We start from the raw sequence: 24,382 nt of genomic DNA, 5'->3' as shown, positions 1-24,382 counted from the left end.
ACGCCCAGGGTACCGGTATATTACTCCATATAAGTCCGCAATTTTTTGTGCTGCATACGATTGCTATGTAGTATTCAGTCATTAGTCACTAGTCATTAGTCATTATCGGTTATTAGTCAGTATTACTCTGACTCGGTAAGTCGTTTTTGGAAGGGATCCAGGTTACATTTAGTCAGACATCAATGTACAAATCCCATACATCGATACGGTGCAACGTACACATGAAGCGAGTGAACGCAGTAGTGGATAGGGAGGGTAGTATACGATGGATATGCAAACGACAGCATCGATCACCCACTAGTACAATGCCTGCAGTCAGCCTCAGTCTGGCCACCAGGGGAGGTCTGTCGGCCTAGCAGAGTTCAATCTGCCCTCACTGCTGTTTGTTGAATTTCAGGACCCCCCTCATCACACACACACATACACAGTACGCCCTATACAGATGTCAAACACGTGTCCGCCTGATGTACAGCGAGTTTGTAGTGGTAGTGTACATACACTAGACTAGAGGCAATGCCCGGGTTATGCGCGCATTAGAAGTCAAACATACATCAAGAGCTTAGAAGTTAGAGCGGACAATCGTAGTGACACGAGTGATATTTTTGTGTGCATACGCCGCCTCAGGTGATACCTTTTTTTTTCTTTTCACGCGAGACAAACGACCGAGGCAGACGCTCGTTTGTACATAGCATTGCAACGAAGTGACAATGCCACAATTAAAAAAAATCTTTGTTTGCCCTCACCCGACCCAGGCTGAAAAGTTTGGGTAGGTAGAAGGCTTTTTTTAAATAAAATTTTTATTTTTTTTGGGGCAATTTTTTTTTTACAAATTCAGCATGGTGTCTACATACTCGGGTGTGCTTGTGTGGAGATACCTTTTATGTTGAATGTTTGTTTTGCTTGGTACATATAATCAAGAGCCCATTAAGCCCTTAATGGGCTCTTGATATAATGTATTGCCCACAGATTTATAGTACAGTGATACCATTTGTAAAAAAAAAGAATGGGAAAGATCAATAAAAAATTTTGAGTCGGAGTTTGGCGGGTCGGTCGGGTGAGGGCAAACAAACAATATTTTTTATTATGGCCCAATGTAGATAATACATACTTGACATACAACTATGCTGCCACAATGGAAGACGGCATGGTAGCAGCTACGATATCGCATCTAAAGTGTCTTGAATCTCATACTCATAGACGGCAGACAACTGAGCCCTGACCGGAACCGACACCAAAACCTCCCAATCCCTCCCCATGTCCGCGCGTACAATTTACAATCAAGCGCATATCGGCGGCCTAAAGTTAGACATAACTCGGTTTAGGCCAAACAAAAAAATAGGTGTGTTTCCTATTGCATCGAAAACAAAAGTAGGGTAGGTAGGTAGGGATTTTTATTTTTTTATTATTTTTTTATTCTTCGGTTCCTATAAATATCCCTCTGATGCATGCTATAAAGTGGTGTATAGGTAGGGATAAGTTAGTAAGCAAGTACAGAACGTGTTTGTAGTAAAAATCCAAGTTTTTGTCCGGTCAGTATTCAAATTCAAAAACAAAATTTTATTAAATTTTTTTCCACTTTGAAAAAAAAAGTTAGGGCTGCCCTAATATAATTAGGACGGTCGTCGACCGGCAACACATTATTTTTTGCTTGGCGCTTAGCAAGTGGCTTTAAAAAGCACGGAGTGGGGGGGCATTGTTTGGTGAGTGCTGCGAGACAATGCCGTGTGCAGCTTCTCTGTGATACTGATGCGGAGGCAGGAGCAGCTGCCGCACCTGAGCAGACTTCAAGGATGAATAAGAAGGAGTGGAGAGGAGACCCAGAGGGGGAGGGAAGCGAGGGAGGGGGGAGGGGAGAGAGAGGGGAGTAAGAGAAGAGTGAGAGAGAGGAAGGAGCGGAGAGAGAGAGAGAGAGAGAGGGAGAGTAAAGAGAAAAAGTGAGAGAAGGAAGAAAGGGCGAGAAGAGACAAGAGAGAGAAGAGCGAAGCCAGAGAAAGAAGAAGAGAGAGAGGCGAGAGACGCGAGAGAGAGCGAGAGAGAGAGAGAGAGAGAGGAGAGAGAGAGAGAGAGAGAGAGAGAGAGAGAGAGAGAGAGGAGAGAGAGAGATGAGGAGAGAGAGAGAGAGAGAGAGAATGAGAGAGAGAGAGAAGAGAGAGAGAGAGAGAGAGAGAGAGAGAGAGAGAGGAGGAGAGAGAGAGAGAGAGAGAGAGAGGAGAGAGAGAGAGACGCCTCTGTAAGAGATAAATCTGCCAGCGTAGCACGCGCAGCAGCGCAGCAGCGGCAGCAGCGGCACGCTGATTTCATCGCAATCAGGTCTGGCAACAGCAACACGTACAAATAAAACAATATAATTGCCGAGGCTGCGACGCGCTGATAAACGCCAGACGTTACTCTTTCTCTCGCTTCCGCTTCTCCCTCCCCTTAGCTCTCCTTCTTCGCTCCTCTCTCGTCCTTTTCGCGTTATCTTCTCCCACTCTCTCTCCTCCCTTATCTCTCATCCTTTCCTTTTCTCGTCTCTCCGTCTCGCTCTCTCTCAGCTCTCCCTCGGTCTCTCATGTCTCTCTCTCTCTCTCTCTCGTCATCCTCTCGTTCTCTCTCGCTCTCTTCTCCCTCCAGCTCTCTCCTCTACTCTCTCTCCGCTCTTCCAGCTCCGCCGAACAAAGTTAAACGTATCTTCGAATCGCAAACTCCTCCTAACTGTCGGCGATACCACGCGGCTGTGCACTCACGTAGACAGACACGCACGACAGTGAACCGTAGGGCTATAGCACTGCCGTCCGCGCCACGTCACACAGCCAGTTCCCCCCGCCCAATCACACAGCACGACATCTAAGGCAATCCCCCCCACAGCACAGATGCCGTATCTACACACACACTGTAAGCTGTGTGTAAAAGGATCAGGATCTATTATCTATATGATATTGATACCACCGATACGACCATAGCAGGACCGCGGTAGTTCCCACCAGCTATCGTGTACATAAAACGCTAACGCATGTAAAACGCCTAGATATATCTCCGTTTATGTGACGAAACGTCCAATGTACTCCGTTATGTATCGAAACCGTCTCACTATACTACGCGTTATGTGATTCGAAACGTCTCATATACTCCGTTATGCTGACTGCGAAACGTCTCATATACTGCCGTTATATATCGAAACGTCTCATATAGCTACGTTAGTGATCGAAACGTCTCATATACTACCGTTATGTGATCGAACGTCTCATATACCACGTATGTGATCGAAACGTCTCATATACTCGCGTTACGTGATCGAAACGTCTCATATACTCCGTATGTGATCAAAACATCTCATATACTCCGATTTTTTAACCCCTATGTGAAACAAACGTCATCTGATATCTTCCGTTATGTGATCAAAAACATCTCATATACGTCCGTTTGTGATCGAAAGCGTCTCATATACATCCGTTATGTGATCTGAAACGTCTCATATACTACCGTTATGACAAAATCGTCTCATATAACTCCGTTATGTGATCGAAACGTCCTCATTACTCCGTTATGTTGATCGAAACGTCTCACTCGCGGCTTGCGAACGGGTTAAAATACGTTCGCGCAGACTGCAAATCATCCAAATACAGTACTACTAATTACACGCAGGAGAGTGACTTACGAGATCAAGATGCGCTAGTACTGCTGATAGGGTCTATGTCGCGCCCAGGGACTGCCGGTACGTACCCTGGGTAATGAGTCGCGGTATAGCCGCGTACCCTCGGTACTAAATACTACTATCTAATATCGGACCGTACTTCGCCTACTCCACTAACGACTCAACGAGTCTAGAGAGCGCCTACGCCCTACTACCCTAACCCTAACCCAAATCCTATATCTAACCCTAACCATATCAGCTAGATAGTTACCAGGTTACCCAGGGTACGTTCCGGCAGTACCCTGGGGGGCATAGACCCTATCAGCCTTAGTATTAACAAGAAGAATAAGGTACCCGACCAACTTATCCAGCTGTTGCCTGAATGCAGATAGTCCTGCTGCTGTACAGAGAGAGCAAGCGAGCAGTGACCCAATGAAGAAACAGGAACTGCTGCTGTTTGTTTTTCGGCAAGCCTTGCCGTCTAGGAATTTCCCCCCGCGGATTACATGTGTGCGCCTAATAGAATAGCTGGTGGGCCTCTTGGGGGCTCTATAGTATGGCCGACGAACTAACTGTTCGCAGTTGGCTGTCCAGTAATGACAGCGGTAGGACAACAGCACGAAGAAGATGCACGTACATTTGCATGATTAGTGACGACCGGCCCGTAAGATAATTATTATCTTCCGTTATTATATTCCGTTATCGGCTGGAATAGTGCAGGAGAACAGAAAACTGTTGCAGGTTGATTTCGCGTGGTTGCTCGCATGAGCAGTGAGCACTAGTCGTACTTAGTAGTCACTTATCAGCCTGATTGACTGACTGCTTGCCTGCCTTCCTGCCTACCTGTCTGCTTAACTGCTTAAGTACTACAAACTGATGTGTGAAAACGTTGCCATGAAAGTGGTATGATCCACTGATGGCAAGAAGCTCGTAAGCTCATGTTGACACATATCTGTTACCAATGTACAGACTTTAAATTAAATTAATAAATACATAAAATAAATGATGTAACTATGATTATTCAGTGGTAAAAACATCCATTATCACAGAGTGTGGATTTCCTTTTTGAGCTGTCGCAAATATGATCAAGTATCCACACACCGAATTGTCGGATAGATACTCCGACAGCAACACACTGGAAAATTTATCGACCCTTGTTCGACGAAGCAGCGATATTCGCCCTAAATTTAATCAAAGCAACGGAAGATTCTTCCGTTTTTTTGCCGCGTCAACTCTTTTGTGACTGGAAAAAATTTCCGGGGGGAAGTACCAAAATTCAGATGGCTGGACGCGGTGGCAAATGTTAGGACGCCTGCTAGAAGTGTTATATTGGGTTTACACTGCCAACTTTGAGTTGGCGAATTGCCAAATTGCCGAATTAGAACATGTTCTAATCTCCGAACTTGCTGTTATCGATCGGTTGGACGTGCAACTTTTGCGTTGACACTGCCGATTGTCAGTAGCGAAATTGCGAAGTTGGTACAATTCGGCAATTCGCCAACACAAAGTTGGCAGTGTAAACCCAGCTTTATAATGGCAGCTTGATACCACCACGATAATGCTGAGGCACATCACAACCAGGGGCCCGTTGTCAGAAACAAAATTAGTCTTAACATTAGTCTTAACACTAACATTTTCTCGACAGCACTTTGTTTCGTATTGTTACGAGGAAATCTGCTACGATTTTTCATTCAGGTAACTTCGCAGCGTTTCTGACGACGGTCTAAGAGAAAAAGTTAATGTTAAGACTAATGTTAAGACTAATTTTGTTTCTGACAACGGGCCCCAGCTCTTTATGAGTCGATGCTTCTCATGAACACCTAACTTTGCCGGAACACTTTCAATCGACACTACCACGTTTCACAATGAGTGCATTACATCGTTCCTTCTGATTGCATGGTACACTTGGCATTACTGAATCTGTACAAATCAAAGAAGCGCTTTATGTGTTAAACTGTGATTAGTCACACAGCTGGGCGCAATGACAAAGCGTACCGGGTGTCGCTCTATATCGTAATGACTTTAGCTTCATTACACAAGCCGAGAGAAGTTAATGCTTACTAAGATTAAAATTTATATTTGATGGCAACTTCACAATGAGTAACGTCGTTTGCATAAGAATGAGCATGGCTTTCAGCAATACTTTAGTCACATTAGATTGTTACATCGCAAACTTGGTTGTTCTACATTCACTACCAATAAATTACCAATCGATTTTTAAGCTGCCAACTGATAAATTGATTTGCAAACATGGTACCATTGATTGTGCTGCTTATAATGCTAATGACAGGAGTTGCACTTTTTACATTTATTTCAGGAAATTTCAACTTTTACCAATAGTTTCAGGTAAATATGCATTGACTAACTATGTTGTCATAAAATGTTTACATGTTAAAATGTTACCTGGTGATTAATATTACATTGTTTTCATTGCAAGCCACCATCTAAAGAAAGAAAAATAAACTTCAAACCCCCCAAATTCAGGTCATTAAAATCTTTCCTGCACCTTCAAACGCATAGCGTATAGCTACAGGCGCATAGGGCGGTGCCTATCTCCGTTTCAGTAACCCTGAGGCACCGCAGCTGCTTTCACAGTAAATGCTACAGTAGGGGGGTTAGACCACTGTAGTAAAGTCAAAATGTAAAAATTCAGGTCATTGTCGTTCAATTAATGTCATCATTGTTCAATTTACGTCATCATCGTCCAATTGACGTCATCACAGCGAGCGATAGCGAGTGACATTAAAACAAAGACAACAACCGACATGCGGTGACATTATAACATGTAAAAGCTAGTCTAGCATGTAGTTATTCGATTTTAGTAATTTCTCATTGACATCGTGTAACTGTAGAGATTAGTACATGGAATTAATGTAGCAGCTAATTATCGTGACATACTGTTAAACTTTAATGTTATCAGTATTTTTGTTTTAAAGGAATTATTTCATAAATAATTGCACACAAATTTTAAGAAAACTATAGCGAAATATAGTCTTACCTAATAGTGAACATGTTAGCGATAACTCCAGTCTCCAGTATAGTTTATGCTGTTATGGTAATAGCAAATAACGCAGGCATTCTTTCGCATAGCGACAATTCCCTTGAAATCGGCAACCACCAGACAAAAGTGCATCTCATTTGTAGATAGCACAGTCTTCTATGTTCTACCCACACACAAGATGAAGTTACAACTGAAGCGGTGCTGATGGCATTCAAGGCACTGCAGTCATACATTCCAATTGTTCTATTATCAATGACAACACTGGCTATTCATCTATTTTGTAAAAAAAAAGGAGGGCAAAACACAACTAAAATACGTTTTCAATGTGCTACCATTATCTACAGGTGAAACTGAATGGGGTTTTATCGTACTCTCATTCAGCCACACAAATAAAATGGAACTCCTACTGCGTACTTGTGTGTCAGTTTCATGCAGGACAGTGTTTCGCACACACAGCAGCATTGCCATTCCACATTCTACACACACACAGTGCATACAATAGCTAGGAATACAAATGATAATATATTATATTGAATTACACCATTTAAAGGCATTTATGCACATATTAAAAATATTACCACGAGACAACACACTTTACAATATTTGCTGCATGTCAGTGTCATTTGTGCAGTAAGAGCACCAACTTTTTACTTTTCTCACTGCCACAATATTAGTGAGGTGTACACATCACTCAACTATAGTATACATCAGTCCCAGCTTCATCAAAGTATACTACAGTACATGCCAAGTTAGCCAATTGTTCAGCAAGTTTAGGCTTGGTATGGTACATAATGCTAATAGTTAATACATTAAATACTTGTTAAGTTGTTTGTCGCCATGTTATAGGGGCAAATATTTATAATAATAACATAGCGTCTAGCTCATTTTCAGTAACATTTATTAATTCGGGTTCACTTATACGATGTGCCACTGGACAATATCAAGGACAAATAACTACAAACCTTCCTTTGATAACTGCTGCAATGGAATGTACGGCAAAACCACATGACTGTGACACTGATGCTGATAGGGTATATGGTATACCGTATACGGTATACCGGAACGTACCCTGGTAACTATCTGACATGGTTAGGGTTAGGGTTAGGGTTAGGTCCAGTAATAAACATCATCCTATCCTATCACCGTCCTGGACACCATCTATATCCTTAAACAAGGGTTAGGGTTAGGGTTAGGGAGTAGGCGTAGGCGGTTCCCTAGACTCGTTAGTGGAGTAAGCGAGGTACGGTCCGGCATATTAGATAGCACCCGGGTACGTTCCGGTATACCGGACTGTACCCAGGCCCAGGGTACGTTCCGGCAGTACCCAGGGAGACATGATATAGTCTAGACCCTGGCAGCGACACTGATACTGATACTGTGATAGTGATACAGTGATGATAGGCCCACGGTGACGACCTTACAAGTGACAGTGTACTAAAACTACTACGTGGTTTTACTTACGATTAGTACTGTATCCGAAAGAGTCCGTCCGATTTAGAACTCTGAACTTTCCGGTTCCAGTGTGACAACTCTGCTCTCTGCAAAAAAAGTTTAGTTGTGTCATAAATATATTACTTTTCAAAACGAAAGCAACAGAAATTTCGCGATACAACCAGGCACACTTACCACAAACGTGAAAGTGAACGTAATAGTCCGAGTTCCGGTTCTATCACTCCGCTCAAAATGTAAACACCTCGGCAATTCGCCAAGCTGTCGTTAGTTACAGGAATTCTACCAATAGAAGAGGAGGTTTCTGCTGGCGAATTCGCAACTTAGTTCCACATGTTTTCAATAATGACTGTTTTATAACACTTTATCTGTACGAAAATATTACAGGAAATGGTCTTTATTTTTCACTTCATATAAATTTGTGTGAAACACTTCTTAAATAAGATGCTTTTATTACAAAATGGTGACCTAATATCACAGGTCAAAGGTCAACAAATATGGAAGTATGGGAGCGCAAAATTTTTCCATTTTGTGAAAGGAAAATAAACTAGGTAGTTGTTTTATCTGTAATCCATTTTAGTTTGGTAAGTACGTCAACTGTACTTTGTTTTGCTATGTCAGTTGATTGTTTTTCGTTGTGAATTTGCTGACATGGTCATAGCATTTACACGAAAACGACGTTTTGCTCATGTTTGTTATTATCTAATTCTAAGGAAATGTCTTCAATAATCGGATCTGATGGCGGTAGTCATGATAAGGCTTATTAATCTGGTACTAATACTAACACCGCAATACTTTCGATATTTCTGTCGTATTTATACTCACACTGCGCTTCACAAATGAGTTAAATGTGTATTTATTATTTAAAATTTTAGGATACACATTTAACTTTAACTTAGGTACCCCGTATTCATCGTCACCAATGGCAATGCTCCAAAGAAACTTGTAGAAAGGCTCACGAGTCATGTTAATCCTAATTTAGCAAGTTTCATGCGAAACACAAGTCAGCTCATGTGAGCAAGCTAAACGTACGTCCACGAAACAAGTCGGCTTGTGTGAACAACTTGCTAAACGCACGTCCACGAAACAAATCGGCTCGTGGTGTTATTGACTATTGTAATATTGAGACCGCTGCTAAACTTGATTTATTGTGTGGTAAATATATTATTACCCAATACTATTGGCAATAGATAGGAGTGCCTGTGCAAATATAAAATGAGTGGGCTGTGTTTATATCTACCCTAGTCTAGAGAGACTAGACGGTGAATTCCACACTGGAGACATCGACTGGCATACAAACTCTGTGGAATCTGGTGCTCACAAGCCCGGTGTATGCCAGAAATTACTTGATATCCAAGACCAGCACTCGCTCTCACAACTACAGTTTTAACCGACGAGAGAAAACAGTAATCTTGATCTTTTCTTTACAAATAATCCGTCACTTGTAAAGAAAGTCCAAACTGCACCATGGGTCGGAGACCACCACATGGTTATCACCAACTGCGACATAAACCCCTTGTACGTGAAAACCAAGCGACGATCAGTACCACAGTACATCAAGGCAGACTGGGACAAAGTCAGAGCAGTTCTAAGCGGAAAAACTGCAGCAGGCGGTTCTCGAGCCCGATCTGTTCCACCAACGTTCGGTCAATGGCAACTGGACCAAATTCAAGGACGGTATGCTTAGCTTAATCCAGAATTTCATCCCACATAAAGGAATAAAAGGGAACAATAAGCTACCATGGGTTAATGGAGCAATCAAGAAAAAGCACCGTCTCTTTCACAAAATACATCAAAACCGCAGTGCGGACAACACACTCTGGTATAAAACACAGAAGAAACTCGTTCGGAAATTAATAAACCAATCACATCGGGTATATCTGAGCCAAATCCTCAATCTCAGTCTCAAAGAGAATAACCCAAGAACATTTTGGAGATAAATTAAATCTCAAAAAGCAGACAATATAGGAATATCCCCTCTTCGGGAGAGTGGAAAACTTTATGCAGATTTTGAAAACCAAAGCTGAACTCCTGAACGACCAGTTCAAGTCTGTGTTCACCCAAGAAAACACTAGTAACATTCCTGCCATTCAAGGTGAACCGAAACCATCTATTGGCGATATCACCATAGATGAAGCTGGCGTGAAAACGCTTCTCAGTAGAATCAACCCAAACAAGGCCTGCGGTCCGGATACCATCCCCAACCGCATCCTGAAAGAAACAGCTCACGAGATAGCACCAATAATGAGTGCGATTTTCCAACAATCCCTTGATGATGGTCAACTACCCTCCAACTGGAAAAAGGCTTTCGTTACTCCAGTATACAAGAAAGGAGACAGGCACGCATGTGAAAACTACCGCACAGTGTCTCTGACATGTGTCTGCAGTAAACTTCTGGAACATGTAATTTATCGTCATATACTGTCACACTTGGAAACCCACAACATCCTGACCAACGTTCAACACGGCTTTCGACGAGAACATTCCTGTGAGACCCAGCTACTGGCTACCGCACATGACCTCCTACAACAACATGATAACAAGGCACAGATCGATATAGCCGTTCTGGACTTCACCAAGGCATTCGACACGGTGCCCCATCAGAGGTTGCTGAAGAAGCTAAGCCACTACGGCATCAGAAACCACATACTCAAATGGTTCCAGGAATTTCTCTGTCATTGATCACAACAAGTGGTCGTGGAAGGGGAACACTCCGATTGTGTTTCAGTGGACTCGGGTGTTCGACAGGGAACTGTCCTTGACCCTTTACTGTTCCTTCTACACATCAATGATCTACCAGCCACTGTAACCAGCAAAGTGCGATTGTTCGCCGACGATTGTCTCCTATATAGGGTGATCAACTCCATCAAGGATCAGCACATGCTGCAGCAAGACTTGTCCATCCTTCAATCCTGGGCCGAGACCTGGGGGATGCGATTTAACGCCCAGAAGTGTTACATCCTGCGAGCAACACGGGAAAAAAAGTCGCTATCGTACTTCTACGAAATAGATGGAAAATTTCTCCAGGAGGTTGAGTCAACTCTGTATCTCGGCGTAATTCTCTCTAACACCCTGAAGTGGGACAAACATATCAATAGTTTATGTGCGAAAGCCAACAGCACCCTTGGCTTCGTCAAAAGGAATCTGAAATACGCTCCCAAAACGCTGAAATCCACAGCATACAAATCTCTCATTTGGTCTTAAGCTAGAGTATGGCTGTACAGTCTGGGGACCCACATTTAAAAAGACATCGAAAAAATTGAAATGATCCAACACCATGAACTGCAACGATTTTGGCAGAACCAACAGCGTAACTGCAATGTTACAATCATTTAATTGGCCGAATCTTCAACTACGCCGTAAAGAGAAGCGACTCAACGTTCTCAACAAAATTCTCTCTGGAAGTACTGCGATCCCCAAAGTCCAGTACATCAGCACATGAGCAAAAACGACAGCAAACTCACACAGTCATCACAACATCAACAGAGGAATTCAAGAACTCATTCTTTCCACGGACCATTGTGGACTGGAATGCCTGCACACAGACTGTAATCGACGCCATCTGTGTTGCGGTCGCAGCCGGGAGCACCTAATTTCACCATGCCCCACCACATGCGTCATAATACGCGGTCGACGCAGTACACAATCAAGATCAAGATCAAGTCTTTGAATCTAATATGTGACCTATACTATAGTTTCCCTTCAAAATCATACCAAGATAAGCATTTGTGAGAAGGTGTAAATATGTTGTTTGTTGCCCTCGCTCTCGATTCCGTTGCCTTGAAGCCAAATTTGGATGTACTGCAACGTACTACAACAGAAACAACAGTTGTATTGTTGCATGGGGTTTGTTGTTGGGTAAAGCAGCGCATACTGCACCCTTTAGAACAAGTGCCATGAAACATACTGTTTTAAGTGATGGTATCACAACAAATCAGAAATATTTAGACTTAAATTTGACATATATAACTAAAGTACTATAATTCTTCTAACTCATTATATTTAAAGTTTTTTCGATATTTATTGCTATAATCAAATAAATCGACATATATCTGTACCATTGCATGAAGTATTCGAGTCGCTGAAATTTGTAAACACCACTAGGAGCGGTATTGTTATGAATATTTTGATCAACATAACACCAACAACTTGAAAATATTTATACCTAAGTTCGGCAGGTAAACATAGTTATGAGTTGAATACTACAGTAATTGCCATGTTTAGCAGATTTTACTAATTTTAAAGTAGTATAACTTTATAGGTGCATCATAATGAAGTTCAAACTGACATTGCGTCAATGGTCGGTTTGGTATGCGAAAATTCTACATGTTCTGGTTTTTCAGGTTAATATTTTATAATGTACTTAACAGATGTGATAAAATATTGAAATCAGATAGTTACAGCATATCTTCAGTAAATTTCAAATTTTTAGTAAACACTGCCCCCATGGTCTTATAATTATTGTCATTTAAATGTGCCGATCGTTTTCCACATAAGAACTCATTTTGTTTGCAATCATGTATCCCCGGTGAGTGTGATTATTTAGTTGAAGGTATAATCAAACTATGATGAATAATATTGCTGTAGTGGTATTAAAAACAAATAATGTGGAAAAATGTAGGAAAATTGCCATATGCATATATTATACTGAGCGGTCACCATAATGACATATACTACATATAATTACTATTAACATGAAAGATTCATGTTTAGTGTGCACATCTGGTGATCCCTGGTGAATTATTGCCAAACAAAAACAAATGCACTTGCCCAGCTGGCAGGTAGGCTGGACGACATTAGTCGTTTTAAGGTTTCAACAGTTACATATAAGCAAGAGCGGATAATAGGTATTATCCGCTCTTGATATAAGTAATTTTGTGCATTGCATGACTTAATTCATAGTGGTCGATCAGAACAATATGCTATATTTTCATATTTTGTAATACGTAAATAACAAATTATTCATTCACAAATTTTGAATACTTGCAATACAAGTTATCAATAAATTAATTCTCATTAGGCTCGATCCAGATTCCTAAAACCCAATGATATGGTTTGTAATACTTGAAACTTGCTAACTGTGTTATCATGTGTATTGGTTAAACTCAAGGAAGTGTGCCTTCTTCTTTTTCAGTTGTCAATGGGAGACAAGTAAGCAGAAAAACTGCATACAAACTGTAACAGCAGTGCATTGAATATATTTCACTAGCGACGATGAGTGATACTGCTTCAAGTCAAGGCAGTACGGGCAGTAGCCCGCAACAGCAGCAGCAGCAGCAGCAACAACAACAGCAACAGATGACACAGGCGAACACACCTGTTAGCTACCAGAGTTTACAGGCAAATACTCCCAGTAGCTACCAAGGTTTGCAGGCCAACACTCCAGCCAGCTACCAGAGCTTACAGACAATGCAAACATTAGCTCAGAGTAACTGCAATGTGGTGAACAGTCTGCCGCGGCCACTCAGCGTGCCATCACTCTCACAGTCACCGTTCCCTCACACCCAGGTTAGTTCCCTGCGGAAATTAGATTTTAGATGTTATCATGTATAAAGCACAACTATAATGTATAAAGATAATACATATATATATATAGGAATTGACATTATTGCAAAAATAATTGTCTCCCTATTGTAGAAGATTAGCCACAGGTATAAGTTAAAGTTAAGCAATGCAAATACTGAATTCAAGGTCTATTATTTAGTGGTAGTAATTAAAAATATTTTATAAAGGTAATCGTAACCATGCTGTGGCTCGTAAGGAATGAACTCACATGTTTTTGGCCAGTTATTTTGAACATGGCTTAAGTAAACTGTTTAATGTAATTTATAATATTTGCCTAGCATTACTTTTCTTTCTGTAGTAATTAGTAAATGTAGCTTTTAAAGCCCTTATTCTGAATTTGTGTATCTGAGAGTTGTAAGCATTGTAAAACTACAGCTATACATGTTGCTATTTTTAAAAGGTTATACATATCATGTGGATATTTCCATGAATATTGTGTCGTCTCATGCAACATTTTGGGTTTCTGAATTTCATCTTTTAACGGATCATGTTTTCAGCTGCAAGTAATTCACAGTCCTCCAGTATTTCAACAGCTGTGCAGTCCACAAGGACAATCTCTCATGCTGCCCCCTGGTAGCCTTTCCCTCCAAGTAAGTATTGTCCTATATTATAGATAACCCAGACCATAGGAATTGATGTGATATATATTATATATATATATATATATATATATATATATATATATATATATAATATATATATATATATAAATGCATTTATCATATATCTATTTATAGTTTATCTGTATATTTGTATATTTCATGCCGACGCATCTATCTGTCTGTCTGAAAGAGCAATTAAAATATGTATGAATATGTGGATGTTTTAAATGCATAGTTTATGTGTGCATACATATATATGTACGTATAAAAATCTAATGAAGCGAAATATGTTTACCGCCCCTCTTTAGATTTTCATTAAGGAACAACCCACCGTCTTATTCCCCCTCTCACACACCAACTTAATATGTATGCACCCCTCGTGATCTTTTAGGCGATGAACCCACAGCTACAGTCATTAAATACAGCAATGGCAGCTGCTAATAATTTGAATCAGCAGCAACTGCAGGCAATGAACTCAAACTGTGTGGCTCCACCTGCTGGGCAGGCACAGAACATGAGCGTGCCTCTGCAGCCAAAGAGTCCCAAGTCTCCAGGCGTCGCTCACGTAGCCGGCACACCGACACCAACTGGACAGGTATCAACAACAAACCCATACACATATTACAGAGACTCCCCGACTTACGAACATTCGAGTTACGAACTTTCGATGATACGAACAATTTGCCCTGAAGTCTATTAGTGTATAATGTCTATATTGGGGAATAAAACGACACAATCGCCCTCCCCCCCTCTGATTTTGACTTTCGCCAACTCCTGTGTTCACGTATATGTTTACACTATGTACACTTCTAGGTTACTCGATGTTCACACGTACATATACTACACTACTGTACAATACTGTATACGTACGTACATGCGTTCGACTTACGAATGACCGCTCGGAACCGAACCTGTTCGTCAGTCGGGGAGTCTCTGTATAAGCTAATCGGTTAGCACTCGGCTAAAAAATTGCTTGTTGGTAGTAATCACCTATTGCGTATATTTCCCCAGTGCATATAAGCCAAATTTTTTTCAAGTTGCGTAGAATGGATTTATTGATTAGTTATATAATAACTGCAGTATGTAGGTTATTCTGTGTATTACACTATAGTTAGCTGCGTTCAAATAAACAGTGTGGAGAGGAAAATAATTATGATTGGCTATTGCTTTCACAGAGTAAGCTCGGTGGTTCGAACAATGTTAATGTGGGTGAGAAAATATGTTACATGTTATTGGTGCTATGGAGTAAACCATGGTTTTTCAACAAAGGTTGTATTAGGACCTTTGTATTCACCAAAACATGCAAGTTCGATTACCAGCGAGCCTTATCTTGTAATCTTGGACCAGTTAGTAGCGCTACTAACGCCATCTATCGTCCACAGGCACGTCTCTCGCAAAATGTCGTTTGCACCGACAAATTACAAGTGGACACATTTTGACGGTGTCCCGGCACGATAAAATTTCAGTGTGTTACGATATGTTCATATCCAATTTTCTATGCTATAACTGCATGAAGCCTGAGTGTTTCTCAAGTTAGTTTAATAAGTGATATATCCGCTGCGAGGTGAGAATATATTTCACTATATTTTTTCGGATTGGGTGTTTCTGAGCAAAAATCTCGTAATAAAAACTATGTAGATGATGTGTACATGTAAAATACATGTACATTCATGTAAGATCGGATACTAGTAGCTTCCTTAGATTTACCCGCGATTACCTCTCGCGACAGGCGAAGGGGTCGCCGACAGCACAGCCGATGGTGCGGCCGGTACAGACGCCCGGCTCCTGCGTGATGACCCCACAGATCATGTCCAAGCCGCTGATGCAAAGCCCCAGTCAGCCACTCATCCTCGGTCAACTAGGCATGCTGCCCGGTCAAGCGATGGCCACTGACCAGCACGGCATCTTCATGAGCCAGGGACTGCAGGTATATGTCGGTCGCGCAACGTGTTTGCCGATGGTTGACATGCAGACTTGTCTCATCGTTGTAGACAGGTGGCGGGAGTCACCATGCTGCCTTACAGACGTCGATGTCTCCGTATCGCAGATCAGAAGCTGCAAATTTATCTAATTATATATTCATGTATTCGCCGGGAGTTTGCGAATGATTTAATTTGAATCTGCAAGTCATCATGTCTGTGTGTGTGCTCTGGTTCCATGTTCCCTGTAATTGTAAGTGTAAATGTGACCTCATGTCAAATTTCGAGGACATCCTCTTCGTACAGAGGTTTCCTGCCTTGACACGGACCTCGTCCATTGCACTGAGTATCTTCATCTTCTCTGATGATTTCTTCCTTCCTTATGCTCCCTCTTCACTATTCTGAAATTTTCCTATACTATGCCGAACCTTTCCGTTCCTATACCAGTGAGATTTCTATATGATTGTGCTTGTATTTCCCTGCATTCGTCTCCTGTCTTAGACAATTGGAAACTTTGTGGTCATCGATTCCACCCCTCTCCTTTCACCACTTCCGGCTTGCTACGCTTGCTCCAGCCTCCAACCTCGATCTCTGAATTTCCTTTGGGTGATGACTGCATTTGTGAGCATGAACTGTGCATGGAGACAAAGTGTGAATCTTAATGCATTTGCGGAGTAACCCCTGGCCCGTCCCACCCGCCCACTACTCACGCATGGTGTGCTGCCATCGTTCTGTGCGGAGGCATGCATGCGTGGCTGTTAACAACCGCCGGGAACGTTCAACCTGTGTCGTCCGTACAATCACATCGTGCCCTACACGCAGACCTATAGATTATGACCAACAGGTGGCGCTCACATGTAATCAAAGCATACGCCGCGTGGAATACTCCTCTACAGTTAATAACAGTGTGTAGCAAGGAGAATATGTGAAGACGCGTGTATCCGGCAGCTAGTGTACTCTGTCTCGACTTCAGCACGAGGAAGTGAACAAACTGCTAATTGATTTTGGATGATTAAAGTCGAACCGCGATGCCCCGTCGCATATTCTCTAAACTCTAAAGCATCGTTACTTCAGTCACTCTCGAGGCGGTGTGAGTTGCATGCGAAGGTTGGGAAACGGAAAAGAACACGGGCGTCGAACTGACTGTAGGCGTGTGTCACTTGCACTCGCTACCGTCTGGAGCGAGATCCTACGGTGCCTGCATCGTATGGGGGGCAGCCATTGTAGACATGGGGTGGGGGAGAAAATCGGTGGGGACGCATTAGAATACAGGGTGATTACTAAGGTGGGCACTAGGTAACAACCGCCACTACTTCACATCTGTAACGTTTTTCGCTGGTAGCGACAAGTGGAAATACGACATTTCTGTAGTGTTATGAGTTAACAAAACTGCTATATATATATAGTAGATGGACGTTGGCGATTTCTCATATTATCAGAATTCATAACACATAAATTTCGATGAATAATCTCTACATAGAGTTACGATAAGGATGTGAGTTACTAGTGATCTTCAGCTTGGTCATGAGCAATAAGGGAGTAGAATGCTGAGTAAACAAATATATATCATTGAATACTGGTTAGGCTGGTGAAGTGTAAGCAGCAATACAAATTGAAACCAAACGAACGAACAGTGAGAACGTTTGACATTCAAGCAGTGGATTCGCGACCACTACGGGTGGTCGGATTCCCCGGACTCATGAGGATAAGCCTCTAATAAGTAACAAAAAAAACAAAAACAAACAAAAAATGCAAATAGATATGACTAGTCTTTCAATGGAAGGTACTGGAAACTAGCTTAATTAAGCAGTCCTTGTTGGGTTGGATGTAGTAGGTGCATTATTTACACGTGTTGGCTAGCATTTATGATCCTAGACCCAATGATTCTTGGATGATTCGAGGTTCGTGTGATAAAATGGAGCGTGCGTGATCGGAGTAGAAATCTCCACTTGTCGCTCCTGGCGCAAAGCATTACGATAAATAAGTACACGTGGTTGTTAACTAGTGGCCACTGGTTACTAAGCCGGTTAGGTAACTACGGTGCTGGAAGTTCATTAGGTTTTACCCGTGAGTGCGTGTGCATGCGTGTGTGTATGTGCGTGTGCGTGTGTGTAAAATTATGATTTCAGTGCTGTTTTGTTGCATATGATAGCGTTTGGTTATGGGTGCTGCACGATCTGGTGTAAGCTCTGAGCTCTTCCCTGTCTGTGTTTTGTTTGGCTGTTGGTGGGAATCTGTGGGGCCATCCTTAAAAAATTATATGTTTGCTGTCCTCCGACCGACCCACGAAAATAGCCGCGATCCAAAAGCTTTTTTTTGACATTTTGGGTTCCATATTTTTTTTCTTTAATTTTTTTTTTTTATAGTTAAGACTGAAACACAAAGCATGTGTGGCAAACATGAGGACAGACTTAAAATAACTATTATGCCTCACAAAAAAATGACCTACCTACCTACCCACTAAAAAAATCATGGGTCGGGGGACAGCAAACATAGAATTTTTTAAGGATGGCCTGGGATATGTGTTAATAGGCACCGGAAGAAGGCATGTTGGCTTGCACAACCACTCTCATACTACTCACACACAATATCAGGGATGTGATGTTTCCTCCAGTACGTGGAATTATGCATTAACGACCCCCAAAATCGGTGCCTCTCATGAATCATGTGAAGTCCTGGACAAAAAGAGATGGACAAAAAACATTTTCATAATAAAAACTTTCCAGTATATGTTCTAGGTCTAAGTTGAGATATTAGTCCACTTACCTTAGCATCATGTTGCAGGCATGGATCATTTTTTTGGATTTAAAATAATTCTTCGTTAAGTATTGGCTTGATTATATACATTCATAATTTCACTTGTATATTAGATTATGTTAAAATAGAGCCTCAGAATCCCCTGGAATACATCAATTTGCATCTCGCACTTAAAAAAAAATGTGGGTAGGAATCATACCCACGGACATTTGTGTTGATTGAGATTGGCAACAGAATTTTCAGCCCGAATCACCAATAGTCACTTCCATGTACGTCACATCCCTGTATGCATCATCACCAAACTGTCCACTGCACATGTTCACAATTGCTGCAGGAAGATTGTTTACTGAGCTACAGAGCAAATTTCATATACACATCGTTTCTTATGCATAATACCTGTAACATGCTTGCCGAAACCTAACTAAGTGAGAGAAAAAAACATACGCTATATATATATATATATATATATATGCTTCTTTGCGAATGCTGACGTTGCTTCAAGCTGTCTAATACTTTGCTTGTGTATTCGAAGACACTTTGATATCAGTGATTATTGCAGTTGTTTGAATTTGGCGTGTTCTTGTTTATTTGAATCACGAGCACATGTTTGGTGTAATTATCGACTATGAGTTGCGTTGTTTTGCCTCGGCTTGTGTTTTTTTGTGTGGTTTGTGCATGCATATGGTTGTTTAGGCATGGTTTCTTTTTTCTTTTTTTTCCTCCCCCCCGGATGTTTTTGACCGTGTTTAGGCCAAACCCCCTAAGTCCCAATCATGTCTTCATCTTCCAAGCCGCAGCCCAGACCCAGGTCGTACCAAGCCAGTTCATGCATGGAAAACACTAGCCCCGGTCAGATGGTGAACAAGCAGGGGCAGATCTGTATCGCGAGTTCGCGCAGCAGCCGACGATACTGACCACTCAGCCGATGTTGACCACCCAGGCACAGCTGATCAGCCATCTCAGGCCATGGTAAGATACAATAGAAACAAGAGCTGCCTGGATCAGCACTATATGGTGTTGTTACACGGGTCCAACACTACTGGTAATGTTAGATGGTCACGCACTATACTGGTGGTACAGTGGGCCCGCACTACATGTAATTGTTTAGATTGCGTCAGCACTATATGGTGTTGTTACAGTGGTCCAACAACACCGTGTAAATGGTAGATGGGTCACATATATGGTGTTTATAGTGGTCTGCACGACGTGTAAAATGTTAGATTGGGTCAGCACTAACTGGCTGTTTGGACAGGGGCCCACACAATGTAAATGAACTGGGTCAGCACTAATGGGTTTTTACAGTGGGTCGCACTACGTGGGAAATGTAGATGGGTCAGCACATAGGTGTTGTTACGGGGTCCGCACACTGTAAATGTTAGAGTGGGTCAGCACAATATGGTGTGGACAGTGGACGCACTACATGGAAATTATAGATTGGGTCACACTATATGTGTGTACAGTGGTCCGCCACTAGTGGTAAATGTTATGATTGGTCACGCACTATACTGGTGTGTTACAGTGGTCTGCACTACGTGGTAAATGTGAGATGGGTCAGCACGATATGGGTGTACAGTGGGCGCACACGTGTAACCATTGTAGATGGTCAGGCACTAAATGGTGTTGACAGGGGACACTACGTGGTTAAATTGTTAGATGGTCAGCACTATATGTGTGTTACAGTGGTCGCACCTTACGTGTATGTAGATGGTCAGCACTATTTGGGTGGGTTACAGTGGGTCCGCACTACATGGTGTTGTTACAGTGGATCCGCACTACGTGGTAAATTGTTAGATTGGGTCAGCACTATATGGTGTTGTTACAGTGGGTCCGCACTACATGGTAAATTGTTAGATTGGGTCAGCACTATATGGTGTTGTTACAGTGGGTCCGCACTACATGGTAAATTGTTAGATTGGGTCAGCACTATATGGTGTTGTTACAGTGGGTCCGCACTACGTGGTAAATTATTAGATTGGGTCAGCACTATATGGTGTTGTTACAGTGGGTTCGCTTCTAGCACACCTAGTGTAGGAATATCTCAATATCTGTGCTATCTGTCCGCTTGGTTCTAATGCCTTGGCAGGGTTGGAGATATACATGTACAGGGTTCGAAGTTAAAGACAGCTAGCCGCAGTTTTGCTGCCTAGAAGAGCAAATACTTGCTGCCAAGAAATGCCTAATTAATCATAGGAGTAAAAGCACCAAAGATTATGCCTGTTATGAGTAAATTCGCTGCCTGCTCCTTTCTCTAGCAGCAAGTAGTTACTGGCAGATAAAAAAGTCAACTTCTAACCCTGATATACATGCACTGCTATGTAGCATTGCCATACAACTGTCAACTTACAGCTTGCCATATTCAGTCATGTGCATGTTGCTAATATGTAGGCAAGCCTTTCGCATTATTTGCATCCCAGACTAGAAGTTTAACAAACAGGTAAAGCAACTTATACTGAGCATCTTTCAATGTTCTTTATGGCTCTTACGTGTTAGTGTTTGTGGTTAAGGCATGCGAGACTGCATTCATGTATGAATTCATATTTATCTTGTGTTAAATCCAAAAAATTAACTTACTATCGAAATTTTAGAATTCATAGAAATTAAGATGAATTCATAGTTTTCAACGAAATCCAATGAACTTATTTCATGCATTCATGTTGTCTAGAATGCTTCTAGTTTTTCTCCATGGTTAAATGACGAAACAAGCTTGATTTTTTTGACCAACTCACTTTCCGAGTTGCAAATCTGCAGTGGCTGTGGTGAGGGCATAGCGATATTAGGGGAGCTAGGGGGTAAGAGCACTATAGGCAATAGGTTAGCATCTTATAGCGATCAGACGACCTGGAGGCTATGTGACTGGTTGGTCTGACTGCCCCCCTGTGACTGCTCGCTCGCTCATGCCTGCACAAATAGAAAGCATTCGAATTATCTACGTATAGCATGCTGTGAATACCTGGCAACGTGCTGCTATCACTGTTGGTGTCCGCAGAGATGCCAACCACTACGATTTATCCGTATTTTATACGAATTTCGTTTGCATTTTGACCACTACGACCAGTTTGCATACGATCGGGAAAAAAATACTACGATTTTTATTACGATCGAAAAAAAATCATTTTGATGATATTTCAAGTGTTTTCTTTCAGTGTTACATTGATATAACATGATTGAAAATAACTACATGTATTTAGCAGCAAATATCAGTGTGAACTTATTGTCATTTTGGGTGCCAGAATGCAGGAAATTGCATTTCGGAATCAAAATTTTTTCGGGGGCCCCGAACCCCTTCTAGCATACTCGGATCACTGCGTGACCCTCGGACTACAGATTTTAGACATCCTCACTACAGTTTGCTCAGAAAAGTGTTGGCATCTCTGTGTCCGTGTAGCGATGAGGGGTAGTAAGTTAGAACATTCTAGAACGAGTATATTACTGGTTATATTTAGCATAGAATATGGCTGGAATGTTGTTGCTATGTTATGTGGGCATATATGAGAATGTCATGCTAACATTATTTGGTATTGTGTACCGTATTTTACAGCTCATTGGAGTCATTTCATTTTCTCGGAATCCTTGCAACTTGCAGTCTATAAACTGACTATCTGTGTAGCAAACTTATTATAGCTAAGATTATTAAGCTATTTACATAGTAGAGTATATTATACATCTCAGCGGAATAGCCTACAGTATATATTTACCGTAAGGAGGGCTTAGAAAATTTGAGGTGTAGGAACAGAAAAGAAGGATAAGACCTTGTTTATGCTGAGGATAAAATTAATACTGTTGGGGTTATTATGTAGTCGGACTTTTTCATATTATTACCTTCTGAATTTAGGGGTGCATCTAATCAAGGGCATACAAACCCTTTATATGCTCTAGAGATAAGGGTTGTATAACTTATAAGGGGTTATAATATGCTATTGATATATTGCTTCAGAGCATTGTGCATACGTGCGTGCGTGCGTGCTTCTGTGCGTGATTGAATACGTTTCTGTGCATGCAATCTACCCTGCGTGCGTGCGTGCGTGCTTCTGTGCGTGATTGAATACGTTTCTGTGCATGCAATCTACCCTGCGTGCGTGCGTGCGTGCTTCTGTGCGTGATTGAATACGTTTCTGTGCATGCAATCTACCCTGCGTGTGTGCGTGCGTGCGTGTGTGCGTGATTGAATACGTTTCTGTGCATGCAATCTACCCTGCAGGTCGTGCGCTGCGGTTGGGCGTGTGCGCCGGCGTGCGGGGCGGTGCGTGGCTTCTGGTGTGTGATGGAATAGTTTATATATTCATGATAATATAGATTACATCAAGAGCGTATAAAGAAGGAGACGATACAAACGGTGGTGAAATGGGCTGGAAACCATGTTGCCCAGATAGTTTTAGCCGAAGATAATAAACGTTGTTCCCGTTTTGATTTTGACATCTTTGCGGGTATTATTGAGATCAGGCTAGACCTTTGCTAATATAAAACAAACCGCTTGTCCTACGATGGCCCCTACGCCTGAGATAAATGAGCGGTGAAAATCTGTATTTTCGCCCAAAAACCGACCGGAGATCACTGTTTACTGCCCGACTGTCGCTCGCTTGTAGATAACTTCGGGATAACCGTCGCGTGTTGTCCTGTCAAGATTGACAAATGAATAAATGACGCTGTTCTGATTGCGCATGAGTGATGTGCCCACTGTGCCCACCTCACGCTGGATGTATCAGTAATCTCGTGTACTGACGTGAGTCAGACGCTACCAATGTCGGCTACACAGGGGCGACCGGAAGCAATACACTGACCACAAAGCGGACGAGGAGCGCCGAGTAAAACAGTGATCGCCGAGCTCGGTTTTGCGAAGAATACGCAGATGTTTCACCGTCCATTATCTCAGCGTAGGAGCAATATAGGGCAAGCGGTTTGTTTATGATTAACAAGGATAGCGACAGCGGATCAATAATCCGCAAAGATCGTTCAAAACTAAAAACGGCAAATTTTCTTAATTCGACTAATACTGCCAAACAGGTGGTTCAGCATTTCACCGTTGTACGCTTCCCTCTATTATACGCTCTTGATTTAGCATACATGCACACACACGCACGCACGCACGCACGCACGCACGCACGCACGTAACATGCACAAGCCTCTGAAGCATTGAGTGCAATGAGCATGATTACTAACCCTTAAGTTAAGTTATGCACAACCTATCTCTAGAGCATGATAAAGGGTTTGTATGCCCTTATTAGATTGCACCCCTAAATTCAGAAGGTAATAATATGAAAAAGTCCGACTACATAAATAATCAAATAAATAAATAAATAAATAACGAAAAAAAAAATATATATAAATAAATAAAAATAAATAAATAAATAACCCCAACAGTATTAATTTTATCCTCAGCATAAACAAGGGTCACATCCTTTTTTTCGTTCCTACAACCTCAAATTTCTAATGGCCCTTCCTACAGAAATATATACTGTAGGCTATTCCGACTGAAGAG

The 24,382-nt window shown here is 41.8% G+C and overlaps 3 protein-coding genes across 3 annotated transcripts in view; 2 read left to right on the top strand and 1 right to left on the bottom strand.

Annotated features, from left to right (window-relative positions):
* LOC106806663 (vigilin-like) overlaps positions 1-8,324 on the bottom strand; it is a gene marked incomplete at its 3' end in the record, with an annotated part of 53,142 nt that extends 44,818 nt beyond the window's left edge. The window contains 2 exon segments of the mRNA XM_014808676.1: positions 8,076-8,152; positions 8,241-8,324.
* A 122-nt stretch (positions 8,325-8,446) lies between these two features.
* LOC106806667 (TSC22 domain family protein 1-like) lies at positions 8,447-19,863 on the top strand. The gene is made up of 6 exons (XM_014808679.1): positions 8,447-8,647; positions 13,198-13,571; positions 14,126-14,218; positions 14,622-14,825; positions 15,960-16,157; positions 19,657-19,863. The coding sequence occupies exons 2-6, from the start codon at positions 13,278-13,280 to the stop codon at positions 19,765-19,767; spliced, it is 900 nt and encodes a 299-aa protein (XP_014664165.1). The 5' UTR covers positions 8,447-8,647; positions 13,198-13,277; the 3' UTR covers positions 19,768-19,863.
* The window catches only part of LOC106806662 (polyhomeotic-like protein 2), a 36,321-nt gene continuing 31,732 nt past the window's right edge, over positions 19,794-24,382 (top strand). The window contains exon 1 of the mRNA XM_014808674.1: positions 19,794-19,875. Coding sequence (XP_014664160.1) covers positions 19,873-19,875 — 3 coding nt within the window. The 5' untranslated portion in view covers positions 19,794-19,872. The remainder of the gene's footprint in view (positions 19,876-24,382) is intronic.

This window comes from Priapulus caudatus, unplaced genomic scaffold (genome assembly GCF_000485595.1).
Source record: "Priapulus caudatus unplaced genomic scaffold, Priapulus_caudatus-5.0.1 Scaffold172, whole genome shotgun sequence".
NCBI classification, from domain to species: domain Eukaryota; kingdom Metazoa; phylum Priapulida; class Priapulimorpha; order Priapulimorphida; family Priapulidae; genus Priapulus; species Priapulus caudatus.
The sequence above is the reverse complement of the archived record's forward strand: the minus strand, read 5'-3'. Positions and strand labels throughout refer to the sequence as shown.